The sequence below is a fragment of the Bombina bombina genome, chromosome 12, assembly GCF_027579735.1.
Source record: "Bombina bombina isolate aBomBom1 chromosome 12, aBomBom1.pri, whole genome shotgun sequence".
Taxonomy (NCBI): Eukaryota; Metazoa; Chordata; class Amphibia; order Anura; family Bombinatoridae; genus Bombina; species Bombina bombina.
This window is the reverse complement of record NC_069510.1, coordinates 153161517-153180712: the sequence shown is the minus strand read 5'-3', so window position 1 is coordinate 153180712 and position 19196 is coordinate 153161517. Positions and strand designations below refer to the sequence as shown.

At 39.9% G+C, this 19196-nt stretch overlaps 1 protein-coding gene across 1 annotated transcript in view; it reads right to left on the bottom strand.

Moving 5' to 3' along the window:
- Positions 1-19196, bottom strand: part of DENND1A (DENN domain containing 1A) — a 1966771-nt gene that overhangs the window by 1071030 nt on the left and 876545 nt on the right. Inside the window, 1 exon segment of the mRNA XM_053695696.1 lies at positions 9636-9736. Within this exon segment, the coding sequence (XP_053551671.1) occupies positions 9636-9736 (101 nt within the window).

Here is a 19196-nt window from a genome sequence, read left to right as displayed (position 1 = left end):
TAAAAAATATATAAGCAGAGTACTTTTCACTGTGACAGTATTAGGACTGAATGTGTGTGTTCCCCATGTCACATCAGCAGTCTGGTATGAACCATAAAAAAAAAAAAAAAAATTTTTTTTTTTTTAGGACTCTTGGGCCCCTCAACAGAGACTGGGCCCAGGGCAGCTGCCTCTTTTGCCCTGTGTTAAAGACAGTCCTGATTCTGAGCGGCCACTTTCATTTCAAGCCTCTGTTTTAAGCACGCCTGCTCTGAACATGCAACTACCGCCCATCCCTCTCTACAGAAGCCTGTGTTTCTTCATAGGAACAACTCGCTCTAGTAAAGGGTTTCACATCCTTTATTAATGTCACTCTGTTTAATACATGCATATTTTTTCCTCAACTTCTGGCTAATGAATTCCCTGATTTCTACAATCTACTCTTACCCGGGGCCAGAGAGCAGACACTTTCATGATCGTTGTATACAATTACAAACTTGTTTCCTTGTGTTTTAGTCTGATTAAATAATGTTCTCCTTCCTGAATATATTTACCTCTATTTCTCTTAGTGATCTTACTACCGGTTAGGAGCGACTCGCTTTGTGTAAAAAGAGTGACTCAACTTTTTTAAAGAGCAGAAGAGCGTAGAAGTTGAAGTGCTATTGTCAGCACTGCTGGAAGTTGTCATAAGATCATTGTCATGTTCCTTATATAAACAACTCACTCTTTTGCTATGCTGCGGTCGCCTTGCCTCTGGTGTCGGTCTGGAGGAGGGGGTCACGTGGAGGAGGGGTCATGTGACATTGCGTGAATCAATTTGGCTCTTCACTGCATTGATGCAAGCATTGTTAAAGGATGCATTGTGATGCATCTTTGTGCCAATTATTTTCAACACCCCTACTTCCTACCAGGTTGGTGAGAGAGTTTGGCTGTCCTCCCGCAACTTGAACCTTTGTGTGCCTTCCAATAAACTGGCTCCCCGTTATGTTGGTCCTTTTTAAATACTCCAACGGGTCAATCCTGTGGCTTACGCTTTTGACCTTCCTCCTGCAATGCGCATCTCCAATGTTTTTTATGTCTCCCTCTTGAAACCATTGGTTTATAATCGGTTTACAACTGTGTTGCCTCGTCCCTGTCCTATCTTTGTTGACAACCATGAGGAGTATGAGGTAAGCAGCATTATTGACTCTTGTATGTCCAGGGGCCGCGTACAGTATTTGGTTCACTGGAGGGGCTACGGTCCGGAGGAGCGTTCATGGGTTCCCTCCTCTGATGTTCATGCTCCCGCCCTCCTCCGTGCCTTCCATGTCCGTTTCCCCAATAAGCCTTTTGTCCTCCCACGGGGGAGGGGTCGTTGAGGGGAGGGTACTGTCAGGGTTTTTACCTGTTTTGTTTGCCATGTGCTGCTGGCAGCCATTTTACTCACCTCTCTTGCAGACTATGGTGCATTGTGGGGGATGCTGCTCATTTTCTGCACTTCCTTTTATGGCCAGACTGGTGTGCATCATCCATGTGAAACAGGATGCAGTCTCAGAATTGTGATGTCATCACTTATTATTTAAAGGGCCTCTGTTCAGTACGCTTTGCCTTTGCGTTGTCTCAGACCTGTTTGTGACAGCTCCTGTATATTCCCTGGCTTGTTCCTGACTCTGCTGTTCTCCTTGTTCCTGATTCTGACTCGTCTGACTACTCGCTTTGGCTCCTGACTCGGCTTGTCTAACTACCAACTCTGGTTTTTGATTCCTGGCTTGTTATTTGACTTGTGGACTTTTTATTATTGTTTGCTATTAATAAAGATGTGATTATTTATGCACTTCTCGTCTCAGTCTGATTCCTGGCACCCTGACAGTGACTGACTATAGTAGTTACTACAAAAACATGTGTAATGTAGTGAGAAAGCACTTCAAATTTTTGGTGGCAGAGGATAAACTCATTGATTGTGTCAAGACAGGCATCAGGTGTTCTTATAGGAGGAATAAGTCTTTGGGAAACTTTCACCCACAGTTTTGCCCAAAACATCTACTCCCACCAGTTCATGGCTCACCAGCAAAGGGATGCATAGATGTGGGAGCAGCAGGTGCAAAGCCTGTGATTATATTGAGATCTCTGACACTTTTACATCTGCTGTCACGGGCCGTTCCTTTGACATAAAATATTGTTTGAATTCTACATCAAATTTTGTGATTTATTTAATCACTTGCACATTGTGCAATGTCCAATATGTCGGACTCACGACCCATGACATCAGATCTCGTATCAGGGAACACCTGTCTACTATCAAGGTAGGGAAATCCACATCTCCCATAGTACAGCATTTTGTCATTTCATATGAGAAAAATGTCTCTAGCTTTAAATGGCTAGCAATTGACAAAGTCTCCCCTCCTAAACAGGGAGGAGACAGACAAAAATTGTTGAAAAAACGGGAGATGCTGTGGATTTTCAAATTGAGTACCAAGGTCCCACTGGGACTCAATGCGGAATATGATTTGATTAATTACTGGGAGTGAGTTTCCTCATGTAGGATATGTTTAATAGTTCATTGGTGGTTACTTGTATATCCATATCCTTTTTGTACTGTGGCCTATTATGCTTTTGTATTGTACAGGGATACTTCATTTCTCTCACATTGACCCTATGCCTAATATCTGTTTAAAGTTAAACCTGTGATTATAGGTATATTTTGCCTTGATTACTACATCCCTCTTACATATTTTGGCCCCATTCTTCCTATTTTTTTATCATCATTAATATTATATATATATATATATATATATATATATATATATATATATATATACATATATATATATATATACAGATATATATATATATATATATATATATATATATATATATACATACATATATATATATATATATATATATATATACATACATATATATATATATATATATATATATATATATATATATACATATATATATATATATATATATATATATATATACATATATATACATATATATATGTATATATATATATACATATATATATATATATATATACATATATATATATATATATATATATATATATATATACATATATACATACATACATATATACATATATATATATATATATATATATATATATATATATTTATTGTTTGCCTTTTCTAATATTGCAGCTTTACCGCCTATGTAGGGGTCTTATAAGAATAAATGTACCATCAATATTGTACATGTAAATTATATTTATGGAATTCAATACACATGTACATGATTGCTTTGTTTGTATGTATCCTAGCAATCCAAAGTACAAGGGTATTGGTTGGACCGGTAACAGACTAATCTTATGGGAGTTTTACACACCCTTTTTAAATGTGCACTTTTTCATCAGTAGTGAGTACGGCTAGCGCCAAAACGTGTATACTGCATTATCTCTTGTATTTTGATTTCTCCGTTTTGACCACCCATGGAGTGTTTGAATACTTTTAACATGTTTGGAATAAAGTATTGACTTTTTATTTGAAAGCTGCTCCGCTCATCTTTTTGGTCTGGACAGTAGGAGAAATGTCAGGGTATAAATGGTGCCAGAAGAACAAAAAAACTGAGCAACGGGAGGGAGCCGTGGACTCTCCTCCCCTCGATGGAAATAAAATTATCAGGTAAGCATAATTTATGTTTTCCATCTGGGGAGGAGAGTCCACAGCTTCATTCATTACTTGTGGGAACAAATGCCCAAGCTCTAGAGGACACAATGAAAAATGGGAGGGCAAAAAGAAGGCGGACCCTAATCTGAGGGCACCACAGCCTGCAGAACCTTTCTCCCGAAAACTGCTTCCGCCAAAGCAAAAACGTCAAATTTGTAAAATTTTGTAAAAGTATGTAAGGAAGACCAGGTAGCTGCCTTACAAATCTGCTCCATAGAGGCCTCATTCTTGAAGGCCCAAGAAGTACCCACCGCTCTAGTCGAATGAGTTGTGATCCTCTGAGGAGGCTTATGTCCCGCTGTCTCATAGGCTAAAGTGAATCATGCTCCTCAACCAAAAGGACAAAGATGTTGAAGAGGCTTTCTGCCCCTTGCACTTCCCTGCATACACCACAAAGAGAGAACTAGGTTGTCTGAAATCCTTTGTAGCTTAAAGATAAAACTTCAAGGCTCGAACCACGTCCAAATTATGAAGTAACCTCTCCTTAGGAGAAGAGGGTTTAGGACATAAAGAAGGAACAACTATTTCCTGATTGATGTTAAGGTTAGACACCACCTTGGGAAGAAATCCCAAACCAGTGTGAAGAATCGCCTTATCAGCGTGAAAGACCAAGTAAGGAGGTTCAAATTGCAAGGCCGCCAACTCAGAGACTCTGTGCACCAATGCAATGGCCAACAGAAAGAGAACCTTCCAGGAACAAATCTTAATGTCAATAGAGTGCATAGGTTCAAACGAAGATTCAAGCTCAGGGAGGAGCGGACTTTCTAAAAACAGGCCTGATTCTAGGCAGAGTCTGAACAAAAGACTGAATATCAGGAAGCCCAGCGAGCCTCTTGTGCAACAAAACAGATAATGCCAAAATTTGTCCCTTTAAGGAACTTGCGGCAAGCCCCTTCTCCATCCCTTCCTGGAGAAAGGACAGAATTCTGGATACCTTAATCTTGTGCCAAGGATATCCATGCTTCTCACATCAGGACAAGTAAGTCCTCTACACCTTGTGATAGATGCAACGAGTGACCGGCTTCCTGGCCTGAACAAGAGTATCAATTACTCTCTCAGAAAACCCTCTTTTGGCCAAGATTAAGTGTCCCATCTCCACGCAGTCAGTCTCAGAGAATCTAGCTTTTGATGTTAAAAAGGACCCTGAACCAACAGATCCTTGCGACAGGGTGACCTCCATGGAGGAGAAGATGACATCCCCACCAGATCCACAAACCACGTCCTCCGCGTCCACGACAGAGCAATCGGAATAGCCGAAGCTTGCTCCTGCTTGATGCAGGCCACTACACAAGGTAGAAGTGGCAACAGTGGAAAAATGTACACTAGGTTGAAACCCCAAAACAATGCTAAAGCATCTATCAGCTCCGCCTGGGGATCTCTGGACCGCGACCCGTATCTGGGTAGATTGCAATTGAGCCTGGATGTCATGAGTTCTATCTCCAGTGCCCCCCATCTGAGACAAATCTCCTCAAGCACCTCGGGATGGAGAGACCATTCCCCGGGATGGAAGGATTGCCTGCTGAGGAAATCCCCTTCCCAGTTGTCAACACCCGGGATATGGATTGCTGAGAGCTAGCAGTTGTGGAACTCTGCCCAATCCAATATCCGAGAAACCTCCCTCATTGCTAGAGAGCTTATTGCACCCCCACTGGTGGTTGATGTAAGCCACTAAGGTAATGTCTGTCTGGAATCTGATGAAGTTGAATGACCCCAGTAGAGGCCGCTCCTTCAGAGCAATGTAGATCGGTCGGAGTTCAAAAATATTGATCAGGAGGAGAGACTCCTCTTGAGACCATTTTCCCTGTGCCATCCTGGCACCCCAAACAGCCCCCCCCCCCCATCCTGCCAGTCTCGTGTCCATGGTCACAATCTCCCAGGACGGTATCAGGAAAGATGTCCCTTGGGACAGCTGTTCCGGACAGATCCACAAAGAGAGGGAGTCCCTTGTCTTATCGTCCAAAGACATTTGTTGGGATAGGTCTGTATGAACGCTGTTCCACTGTCTCAACATGCACAACTGAAGAGGTCTGAGGTGGAAACTGGCAAATGGAATGACATTGATGCTGGACACCATGAGCCCAATCACCTCCATACTCTGAGCCACCGAGGGACTGGAGGAGGACTGAAGGGCAAGACAGGTGTACGCAATCTTCCTGCGTCGCTGATCTGTGAGAAATATCCTCATGGATATAGAATATATTAAAGTTCCCAGGAACTCCACCCTGTGGCTGGGAATCAGGGACCTCTTTCCTGAGTTTATCTTCCAAATGTGTGATTGGTGCAAAAGAAGAAGAGCCCTCAAGTTATCCTCTGCAAGACTGAACAACGTCGCTGGACTAGGATGTCATCCAGATAGGGCGCCACCGCAATGCCTCTGGATCTGGCCACTGCAAGTAGCGCCCCCAGAACCTTTGTGAAGACTCTTGGGGCTGTCGTCAGACCAAAGGGAAGGGCCACAAACTGGAGATGTTGGTCCAGGAATGCAAATCTTAGGAATCTGAAGTGGTCCCTGTGGATTGTCACATGAAGGTAGGCATCCTTCAAGTCTATTGTCGTCATGAACTGACCCTCTTGAACTAGGGGCAAAATAGATATGATTGTTTCCATTTTGAACGATGGAACAGCCAGAAATTTGTTTAAACATTTTAGGTCCAGAATCGGGCGGAACATGCCCTCCTTCTTTGGTACCACAAAAAAGTTTGAATAGTACCCTAGACCCATTTCTGCTGGGGGTACCGGTACAATTACTCCGAGGGAAGAGAGATCCCTCACACATTCTAGAAAAGTGTCTCTCTTTTTTGGTCTGGAAGACAGGTTTGACAGGAGGAATCTACCCCTGGGCGGATGAGATCTGAACCCTATCCTGTATCCTTGGGCGATAACCTCCAGAACCCAAGGGTCCTGTACATCCTGCAACCAAGCTTCTGAGAAGAGAGATAATCTGCCCCTATTTGGTCCGGAGACCGGTCGGGAGCCGCCCTTTCATGCCGCCTTTGTTCCGACGGGCTTCTTGCACTGCTTGGACTTATTCCAAGACTGAGCTGGTTTCCAAGTGCCCTTGGACTGATCCGCTTTCGCGGCGGGCTGTTGGCGTTGAGCCTTGTCTGCACGAAAGGGATGAAAAGTAGATCCCTTAGGCTTAACCTTTTTATCTTGCGATAAGAAAGCGTCCTTGCCTCCCGTAACCATGGATATGATCGAGTCCAATCCTGGACCAAACAGGATCTTTACCTGAAATGGAAGGGATAACAGTCTAGACTAAGAGGTCATGTCCGCAGCCACAGAGCCCTGCGGGCTAATACGGAAAAACCTGACACTTTAGTGTTCAGGCAAATTATTTGCATATTGGCATCACAAATAAAAGAATTTGCAACCCTAAAGGCCTTAATTCTCTCTTGTATCCCGTCAAGGGGAGTCTCCCTCTCGACCATGTCAGACAGAGCTTCACACCAACATGTCACAGCTCCGGAAACCGCCGCTACCGGCTGAAAAACAAAACCTGTATGTTGGAACATTTTTCTTAACATGTTCTCTAACTTTTTTATCCATGGGCTCATTAAACGACAAACTATCCTCAAGAGGAATCGCTGTCCGCTTCGCAAGCGTAGAGATAGCACCATCCACCTTAGGAACAGTCCCCCATAGCTCGAGCTGAGAGTCTGGGAAGGGGAACAGCTTCTTAAAGGAAGAAGGAAAGAAGGAAGAACCTAATATCTCCCATTCATTCTTAATAATGTTAGCCATCTTAGCATGAACCGGGAAGGTCTGAGGCACCACCCTGTTGTCATATAATTTATCAAGCTTAGGAATTGAATGTTCCTCCAGTAGTTTTGGTTCTGGAACAGTGGGGGTAGTAAGCACTTGCTTCAGCAAAAAGCGCAAATGTTCCATCCTAAACCTAAAGTCAGGCTCCTCTGCAGTCAGAGCTTTAGATTACATAGATTCTGACCAAGAAGGAATGTCCTCCAAAGAGTCAGAGTTGTCCTAGTCAGCGGATAATCTTTCCAAAATATCCATTGGCGTAGATGACCCCTGGGTTGGATCGCCATATTTTACCTTATGCTTGTGCTTGGCAGAACGTGGTAAAGGACTAATCACCTTAGAGACCGCAATTTGCAGTTGATCCGCAAAATCTGACGGCCAACAGATCTATCGCATAGGAGAAATAGTCTTGCACTGTATGTGTACTCTGAGATGAATGTAGGGAATGCACCTCACGGGACAGGGAACCCTCAGAGGAGAACGACTCCGTAGTACTAGACATCCTTTTTTTTCTAGATATTGTGACTTTATCAAGGCATGTGGAACATAGTTGAGCAGGTGGATCTACCAGAATCTCCTCACAATAAACACAATTACTAGACTTCTAACGTGTCATAGTTCTCCATAGCTTATGGCTTTATTACGGACTAGTTATAAATATAAAAAATGGCACCTTTATAACCTCTAATGGCCGGGGCATTCACCACCTCCTATGACCCGGACCACAGAAACTGTTATGTCTCCTGCACGGCCGGTCAAGCAAAGGAAGTCAAGTAGGCCACTCCCGCTCAGAAGGAATGCCTTGTAGGACCGCCCCTGTACTAGGAGAAAATGCGCCAAATCTGCCGCTCAAATACTCCCGGAAATGAAACTAAAGTCCACCCATTGCCAGAGCCTCATCTCACACATATCGCAGCATTGACACAATAAACAATATTATTTAAAAAAAAAAAAACCCTGTTCAATAACCCCCCTACCAGGGATATTAACCCTTAATTCTATAAAAATAAAAGGTATCACACTGTGACCCTGTCTTCTGTGTTATCATTATGTGTATAAAAAATGAAACAATCTTACCAGAATCTATGCCGTGGAACAGAAACAAGACCTCTCAAGTGTGACAGTGTAGTAGCATCGCTCCTGAGATGGACTTGAGTGTAGAAAGCAGACAGTGAAACTCGTCAACGCTGATTGCTTGTGAAGCTGTTAAAATGAGTCGGGATGGTTTCGCAAAAAGACTCACCTTGCATCTCCGGACTCTCTAACTTTCACCCAAGCTCTCACTGAGAGGCTGACAGGACTACTTAAAACTCCAGTCCCATTCCGAAGAGTACTACCCTCCATAAGAGACTACTCCGAATGTACACTTCTCTGCCAACCTCCTGTGACGAAAGGCAAAGAATGACTGGGGGATGAGGGAGGTGGGGGAGGTATTTAAGCTTTTGGCTGGGGTGTCTTTGCCTCCTCCTGGTGGCCAGGTTATTTATTCCGACAAGTAATGAATGAAGCTGTGGACTCTCCTCCCCTTTAGATGGAAATGATTTATTGTGAGGTAATGGGTGGGTAGTAAAGCAGATCACTAGGTAGGATTATTGTGTGACCCAGTAATCTCCTGTGCCCAGTCACCAGTATTTACAGCAAACAATCAGTAGTACAGCAAGTCCGAGCCCTGCTGTGAAGTCACTGAAGTTTGTAGAAGCAGACTATGGATTCCAGGCAAATAAATCTAATAAGTTCAGTAAATATAATAAAACTAAATGTACAGGCGTACATAAACATACTCTAATATCACATAATATTACTAAGGTACGTAGACTGAAAGAATATAACAGCAATCCCTGAGCCACAGCCTGAGCAATAAAACAATAAAAAATATAAATAAATCTATAAAGAACTTAAACTCAGGTTTGTATTACAAAAACTCTGCAACTACACAGTGATTGGTTGATCGGTGCATCCCTAATTAGTCATAGAAAGGAGATTAGATAAGTTGTATTTATACTGTATATGGATCTGTACCTGTTTTTAACCCTTGTTCATCTTACATCTTGCTCTGCAATTGCTGAGCTAAACTTCCAGATGTATTGTGTGCCATACACAACTAGAGAACTGTAATAACATGTTTCAGACATACTAGGTATATGTATACATTTGTGATTTAGCCCTTCATAATGATGTTTACAATAAATAAATGAATGAATTAACCAGCTGACTCACCAGCAATAGTCCAGTAGATGCGGCGGGAGGACCGGAATGTATACGTGTTGCCAGTACATTGGGAAGAGCATGGCGGAGGATCCATGGATGCAGGCGGTGAGCTGCAAGGGCACACAGAACAAACTGATTAACAACACAGCAATATTCTTCTTATGTCACATTCTATGCAAAAGTTGTATAGCTGCTGCTTTATCTAGTGGAACAAATGTCATTAAAGGGACTGGAAACTCCAAATGTTCCTTTCATGATTCAATTAGAGCGCAATTTACTTCTAATATTACATTTACTTTGTTATCTTGGTATTTGTTTTTAGGAGCACTTTATGGCAGCAGAGCAAACATATCCTGCCATGTACTGCTTCAGATGCTACCTAGGTATATCTTCAAAAAGAATAACATGGGAACAGATAAGTCATTTTTTTTTTAATTCCTCAATATTTAAACAATTCATATGATTATAACAACTAAATCTGCTTATTATTATTAGGCTATTCTTCACTGTGTCTAATATTTATTTTATTTGTTAATTACTCTGGTAGATCAAGTCACTTCCTCTATAGGCTAGAGAAAGTCACATGTTAAATTAATCAACAATGCTTATTTTATCCCCCGCCCCCCACGCACATGAGCTATTGCAAGACAAAATATTTAGGTATTTGCTATAAATGCTCGTACACTGTATATGACATAGCACCAAGGTAGCTAGATTCTGGAACACAATTAACTATTGGTTAAATAAAATAAAGTGCAGTTACAGAGGGATCAAGTAGTCTTTTATTTAAAAATGTACAGATATTAAGTTAGTAATTAACACAGATATTGTTGTTGCTCGCAATTTCATTTTCAAATATTGGAAATTGCCTGAAGCTCCCTGTATTTCTGACTTAATTGGAAAAATGCATCATACGATGACCTTGGCACAAAGTGAGCTTAAAATGGCATCCGGTTTCCACATGAAAAACAAAATTTATGCTTACCTGATAAATTTCTTTCTTTCTTGACACGGTGAGTCCACAGATCATCAATTACTGTTGGGAATATCACTCCTGGCCAGTAGGAGGAGGCAAAGAGCACAACACCAAAGCTGTTAAGTATCACTTCCCTTCCCACAACCCCCAGTCATTTGACCGAAGGAAAAGGAGAGAAATGTAATAACACAAGGTGCAGAGGTGTCTGAGGTTTATATAAAAAAAACTGTCTGAAAATAAGGGAGGGCCGTGGACTCACTGTGTCAAGAAATAAATTAATTTATCAGGTAAGCATACATTTTGTTTTCTTTCTTAAGACATGGTGAGTCCACAGAATCATCAATTACTATTGGTAATCAATACCAAGCTAGAGGACACAGATGATTAGGGAGGGCAAGACAGGTAACCTAAACAAATGGCACCACTGCCTGCAGAACCTTTCTCCCAAAAGAAGCCTCAGCCAAGGCAAAAGTATCAAATGTACAGAATTTAGAAAAAGTGTGCAATGAAGACAAAGCCGCAGCCTTAATAATTTGTTCTACAGAGGCCTCATTCTTGAAGGACCAAGAAGAAGACACTGCCCTAGTGGAATGGGCTCAAAATAATTGATAATGTCCAACACAATGTGAAGCCACAGTGGTGCAAGCTGTCGGAGGTTACACACCAAATCCTCCGAATTAACACAAGTGATTAAGTCCAAATGACAGCAGCACTCACCAAACACTATAAAATTTCACAGCTTTATTTGGAGTTTCCTCATGGTACAAAGATTAAGACGACAACGTTTTGGGCTTGTTGCCCTTAGTCATGTCAAGTACTTGACAAGCCGAAATGTTGTCGTCTTAATCTTTGTACCATGGGGAAACTCCAAATAAAGCTGTGAAATGTTATATTATTTGGTGAGTGCTGCTGTCATTTGGACTTATTCACTAGTGGAATGGGCTGTAATTCTCTCAGAAGGCTGCTGCCCAGCAGTCTCATAAGCCATACAAATAACAATTCTCAACCAGAAAGAAAGAGAAGAGGCAGTAGCTTGCTGGCCCTTATATTTACCAGAAAAGCAAACAAACAATGCAGAAGACTGGCAAAAGTATTTTGTAGCCTGCAGATAGAATTTAAGAGCCCTCACAACATCTAAGTTGTGCAACAAACATTCTTTATGACAAGAAGGATTAGGACAGAGAGAAGGAACAACAAACAATTTCCCAATTAATATATCTGTCTCAAACAACCTTAGGAAGAAAACCAATCTTGGTACGAAGAACTGCCGTATCTGCATGAAATATAAGATAAGGAGAATCATACTGCAATGCTGAGAGTTCAGAAACCCTCCGAGCAGAAAAGATAGCAGTAAGAAACAAAACTTTCCAAGATAATAACGTAATATTTAAAGAATGTATAGGCTCAAATGGAGCCTGCTGCAAAACTTTAAGAACAAGATTAAGACTCCAAGGAGGAGCAACTGATTTAAATACAGGCCTGATTCTGACCAAGGCCTGACAAAAGGATTGAACATTCGGCACATCCTCCAGACGCTTGTGCAGCAGAATGGATAACGCAGAAATCTGCCCTTTGAGTGTTTGAGGCCTTTCTGGAGAAGAAATAAGATCCTTGGAATCCTGACCCTACTCCAAGAAAACCCTTTAGACTCACACCAATAAAGAAATTTATTGACGAAGAAGGCAGACATAAGTCTTACATGCCTTTGAAACGCGTAAGGTGATTTTTCTGCTGCTATCGATTGAATGCTTCACTACTGCTGTTACCGGCCTTGTTTATATGCTCTTAATTTACCTCATTAATTGAGGGTTTACTTGTGAGTAGGCATAATCTACAGGTGTGTTATTTGTCACATTTAATAAAAGGTTAATGCACTATTAGTGTCCTTTTATTTATGTTTGCATGCCATCCTATGTATGTATATATATATATATATAATAGCAAGTGGTGAAGGATCCAAACGGATGGGTTCCGTATCCTGTCTGTCCTGGCTTATGTTTACCATTGACAAAAGCCCATGTGAGGGCTGAAACGTTTGGTTATTTACACAATAAACGGATTATATATTCCTGATGTGCCTGCTGTGTGAAGTTTTTGCTGGATACGGAACCCATCCGTTTGGATCCTTCACCACTTGCTATTGTTTGTTTATTTAGCAGTGCACTAGGTTGTTGCTGTCCTGAGGAGTGCTGTTTCCACTACGCTCTTTGTGTATATATATATATATATATATATATATATATATATATATATATATATATATATATATATATATATATATATATATATACATATAACCATGGATCTGACAAATGCATTTCAGATTTGTAATAAATTAAATGAACAACTGTATAACCTTATTTTGAAGATGTATGAAACAAATATCTTCTTGATTTTTCCAGGAGTATAGTGGTACACTCAGCAAGAGATATACAGATATACAATATTTATATTAACATGGGAAGTTGAAAGCCTGAGAGTTAAGATTTTAACATGTCTTAACCTATGTATTTTTGAAAACATAGAAGTCTTAAGGATTTGAAGTTTGGACAAATAAATATATATATATATATATATATATATATATATATATATATATATATATATATATATATATATAGTTTTCAAACGTTAAATACATGCCACAGACTGTTCAAATAAATCGTATAAACGCATATTTGTGGATCAGTAGTGAAAATGCCTAGCAGTGGCATGTTAGATAAATATTTTCTGAATTTAATAAGTAGCTATACAGTCCATTTAAAATGTCCAATTTATTTCAAAATTAACAACATTTTCTTTTTATTTTTCAGGCATCTGACAAGTGCATGTGTGGTTCTCCCATAAAATGTGTCATATGTTTTGTGCACTCAGCAAGAGATATGCTCAATATTCTGTATTTGTATTAATATGGGATAATGATTGAGTGTAGCTTTGAAGGCATCTTCTAAAATATTGTGGGCAGTGCATCATGTTTAATATCAAAATGTCCAGAATAAATAGTATTAAGTGATCCTATAGAAATTGGACAAAATTGTTTGCTGAGGCAAGAAATAGTGAATATACTAAATAAACATTTTAAAAATGTATAAGAATCAATATTAAACTGTAGCAGTATTGATAAAGAGACTGCATTTCTGGTTGTCTGCTACCACCTATAGTTCAAAGATGGTATTGCAACCAAAAGGTAAATGGCTGCTCAGGGAGGCGTATCCCAAATAACCAAGATATGTTCAGCTCCGACAAGCTTCAGTAAGGGCATATCCGGATATTCACCAATGATTCAAATAAAAATGTGTGGGGTGTATCATGTGATATAACCTCATGCAAGGGGATAGAAGGGGTATTTGCTTGCTAAAATTTTGACTGATAACCTCGCTGGCCTGTTGGAAACACAGTCTCTATAAGCAAAAATTGGGCTAACTTCCTTATCCATAATGCAAAATACCTCTCATAATTTATGAGGTGAACTGGATTTATCTGAAAAAGCTGAAACTTAAATTTAGTTTACTGGTAACATATAAAAGGTTGTTTCATACTTTTATATTTAAATCAAAGGTATTCTATAGCTACAGTTTAATTGAAGCTGGTGATTTAAAAGGGCAGTTTGTATTTTAAGTCCATGTTTATAATCCTGTGTAGTGTAGAACTAGTCATATTGATGCTAAATAATCTTATATGCTAGATAAAGAAAGTTTTCATTTCATATCTCTAAGTCAGGCTTATTATTGTAAGTGAATCTCTCTGGTGTTTATTAAGTTATTTGCAGCTATTGTGAGATATTTCAAAATTGGTTATTGTAGTTAAATCTCTGATTGGGGTAAATTAAGCAGAGTAAGCTTGTAATCCATTTTGGGCATTGAATTAGAGTTAATGGCTAATTATAGAAGATTCTGGTATTTTATTGTGTTATTTTAATGTGATTCATTGTAAGTAAGGTTCATTTTAGAGATATATTTTTGGTTTACTTTATAAAGAATATTATAACAGCATAAGCGTGCATAGTTGATTCATAATATATTCTAGTCTCTACTTAAATATGATTCAATGTGTTTATAAACTTAACTATTCTCAAGAATTTAGGAATAAATATTAATTTCAATTGTTTTGTATATACATTTTAATTGGAGGTTATTTTAAAGAATAATATAAATAAATTATATTTATAACCCTGGTATATACCGACAATAGGAAGGTCACTCTTGTAGTTGGAGCAAGTGAACTTTCCCCCAGATTGATCTTCCAACCGTGGGAACAAAAAAATGCCAACAAGATCCTTGTAGGAGATTCTGCTAGTTGAAAGGATGGCGCCTGAACCAGAATGTTGTCCAGATAATGCGTCACTGAAATTACCAGAGACCAAATTAGCCAATAGAGCTCCCAGGACCTTTGAGAAAATTCTGGGATCTGTGGCAAGGCCAAACGGAAGCGCTAAAAATTGAAAAATGTTTGTCTAGATAGGCAAACCTCAGATATTTGTGATGATCCCTGTGAATGGGAACATGCAGGAACGCATCCTTCAAATCTATGGTTGTCATGAATTGACCCTCTTGAATCAGGGGCAGAAGGAAGTGGATAGTCTTGAAGGACGACACTCTGAGGAACTTGTTTAGAAGCATTAAATCAAGAATGGTACCTGCAAGTTCCCTCTTTTTTGGGAACCACAAACAGGTTTGAGTAAAACCAGAGACCCTGTTCCTTGCTTGGGACAGGCACTATCACTCCCCCTCCTCCTTGCACCTAAGGCAAAGATAATGACTGGGGGTTGTGGGAAGGGAGGTGATACTTAACAGCTTTGCTGTGGTGCTCTTTGCCTCCTCCTGCTGGCCAGGAGTGATATTCCCAACAGTAATTGATGATCTGTGGACTCACTGTGTCTTAAGAAAGAAAGATGTTTAGTTAGATGGGAAAGAGTTATCCTCCCCTTACCATGTCAAGCACAATATCAGTTTGTTTTTTCATTCCAAAAATGAACATACTGCTTTTACACGATACATACACCAGAGTAAATTCCCCCAGTATTGGATGAGTACTAGTTTGTAGAAATGAAGGAGGGGCTCCAAATCCAGGATAGGTTTGAATTAGGAAGCCAGAAAGTGGATGGGGCGGGGGAGAGGGACCCAGCTGGCCTTGGAAGCCTAGCAGAGGGGTCAAGTAGAAAATATATATGTATACAGTCTTGGCCAAAAATATTGGCACCCCTTCATTTCTGTCAGATAATGCTGCACTTCGCCCAGAAAATTGTTGCAATTACAAATGGTTAGGCATTCTCATATTTATTTATTTTGTTTGTATTGGTTTGACACAAAAACGTGGAGAGAAAGAAAAAAAGCCAACTCTGATACATTCCACCCAAAACTCCAAAAAATGGACTTGACAAAATTATTGGCACCTTCTCAAAATTGTAAGAAATAATTGCATTCCAAGTTTGTGATGCTCCTGTAATTTGTAATTAAACTCACCTGTATCAATTAACAGTTGCTGACAATATAGAAATCACACCGGCAACCACTTAAAATGGTGAGAAAAATCGACTCAACCTTTCGGTTGTGTCTCTTTGTGTGCCACACTGAGCATGGAGAAGAGAAAGAGCAGCAAAGAATTGTCTGAGGATTTGAGAACAAAAATTGTGGAAAAGCATGGACGATCTCAAGGTTACAAGTCCATCTAATATATGATATGATATAGTGGTAAACTCCTAGTGGGGGATTGTTACCTATTACATATACTGTGCTATGCTATGTTTGCTTTTCTCTTTCCTTGAGTATTGTTTCTGAGGATTAGTAAGAAAGAGTCTAAATATTGCCTATGCACCCTATTCAAGAGGACTCTATGGGGCCGATTTATCATCTGCCTGGCGGACATGATCCACTGTAGCGATCATGTCCGCCAGATATCGATAAATGCCGACAGCATACTCTGTCGGCATTTAACATTGCACAAGCAGTTCTGGTGAACTGCTTGTGCAATGCCGCCCCCTGCAGATTTGTGACAAATTGGCCGCTAGCAGGGGGTGTCAAACAACCCGATCATATGCAATCAGGAGGATTGCTTTCCACCACCTCAGAGCAGGCGGACGAGTTAAGGTGCAGCGGTCGCTGCTTCTTATACTTCTTAACTCCTGTTTCCGGCGAGCCTAAAGACTCGTGTGGAAACAGGGGTATATGGCCCCATTTGGGGCATGATAAATCGGCCCCTATGACTTTTTGCATGTGATACCCAACTCTTTTATATTGACACATTTTATTTCATATTAGCATGCAAGTAAGTGCTAGGTTTTGGATTTTTTAACAGTGCGCTCCATTACAGTCTATCTTGAGAAGATGTTAGCGTGATCACAATCTGAGGTCCTGAAGTCAGCATGCATCAAATTTTGTTTGTGCGCAAGTTATTTTACTTTCAAATTGCAATATGTGCACAAACCCCCATGTGTTAAAAGTTTACTTCCAGTAGTTTTTCTTAGCAAGTAAAAGCACTAAAAATTGTGGCACTTGTAAGCTAGAGCCAGTAAAATAAAAAAATGACATGCTATAATAAAGAGAGAATATGGCACTCACATCAGAGTGTCTCTTTATAAACATAAAGCAGCTAATCAGTGCTTTTATTTCTGACATTCTATTCTGGGGAGTTAGCTTCTTGGGGGAGGGTAACTTTCTAAATTTCTCAGAGTCTGTGAAATATCATAGAAATGACAAATTAAGCAAAACAGTTTATGTGTGTGTTTACTCGCTCACAGTAGAGGAAGCTGGGATTCTGCTGGCTTGGGAAGTTTCCAGCTTTGAGGTCTTGCCTTCTGCTGAGCACAGTTTGAGATAAAATAATGCAGCTTGTTCTTTCTGCTGGAACATGCAGAGTTCACAGCACATGCTCCCATCACTGGCACCTAACCATTGCTCAGCCTGCAATACACACAAGCGCATACACAACATAAGTGCACATACACACACACTACATAAATGCACATACACATGCTAACAACAAACACACATGCACATACACAACATAAGTGTACATAAACACACACTACATAAATGCACATACACATGCTAACAACAAACACACATGCACATACACACCATAAGTGTACATAAACACACACTACGTAAATGCACATACACATGCTAACAACAAACACACATGCACATACACAACATAAGTGTACATAAACACATACTACATAAATGCACATACACATGCTAACAACAAACACACATGCACATACACAACATAAGTGTACATAAACACACACTACATAAATGCACATACACATGCTAACAACAAACACACATGCACATACACAACATAAGTGCACATACACACACACTACGTAAATGCACATACACATGCTAACAACAAACACACATGCACATACACAACATAAGTGTACATAAACACATACTACATAAATGCACATACACATGCTAACAACAAACACACAAGCGCATACACAACATAAGTGCACATACACACACACTACATAAATGCACATACACATGCTAACAACAAACACACATGCACATACACAACATAAGTGCACATACACACACACTACGTAAATGCACATACACATGCTAACAACAAACACACATGCACATACACAACATAAGTGTACATAAACACATACTACATAAATGCACATACACATGCTAACAACAAACACACATGCACATACACAACATACGTGTACATACACACACACTACATAAATGCACATACACATGCTAACAACAAACACCCATGCACATACACAACATAAGTGCACATACACACACACACTGTGTAAATGCACATACACATGCTAACAACAAACACCCATGCACATACACAACATAAGTGCACATACACACACACTGCATAAATGCACATACACATGCTAACAACAAACACACATGCACATACACACCATAAGTGTACATAAACACATACTACATAAATGCACATACACATGCTAACAACAAACACCCATGCACATACACAACATAAGTGCACATAAACACATACTACATAAATGCACATACACATGCTAACAACACACATGCACATACACACCATAAGTGTACATAAACACATACTACATAAATGCACATACACATGCTAACAACAAACACCCATGCACATACACAACATAAGTGCACATAAACACATACTACATAAATGCACATACACATGCTAACAACACACATGCACATACACACCATAAGTGCACATACACACACACTACGTAAATGCACATACACATGCTAACAACAAACACACATGCACATACACAACATAAGTGCACATACACACACACTACGTAAATGCACATACACATGCTAACAACAAACACACATGCACATACACAACATAAGTGCACATACACACACACTACATAAATGCACATACACATGCTAACAACAAACACCCATGCACATACACAACATAAGTGCACATACACACACACTACGTAAATGCACATACACATGCTAACAACACACATGCACATACACACCATAAGTGTACATAAACACACACTACATAAATGCACATACACATGCTAACAACAAACACACATGCACATACACAACATAAGTGCACATACACACACACTACGT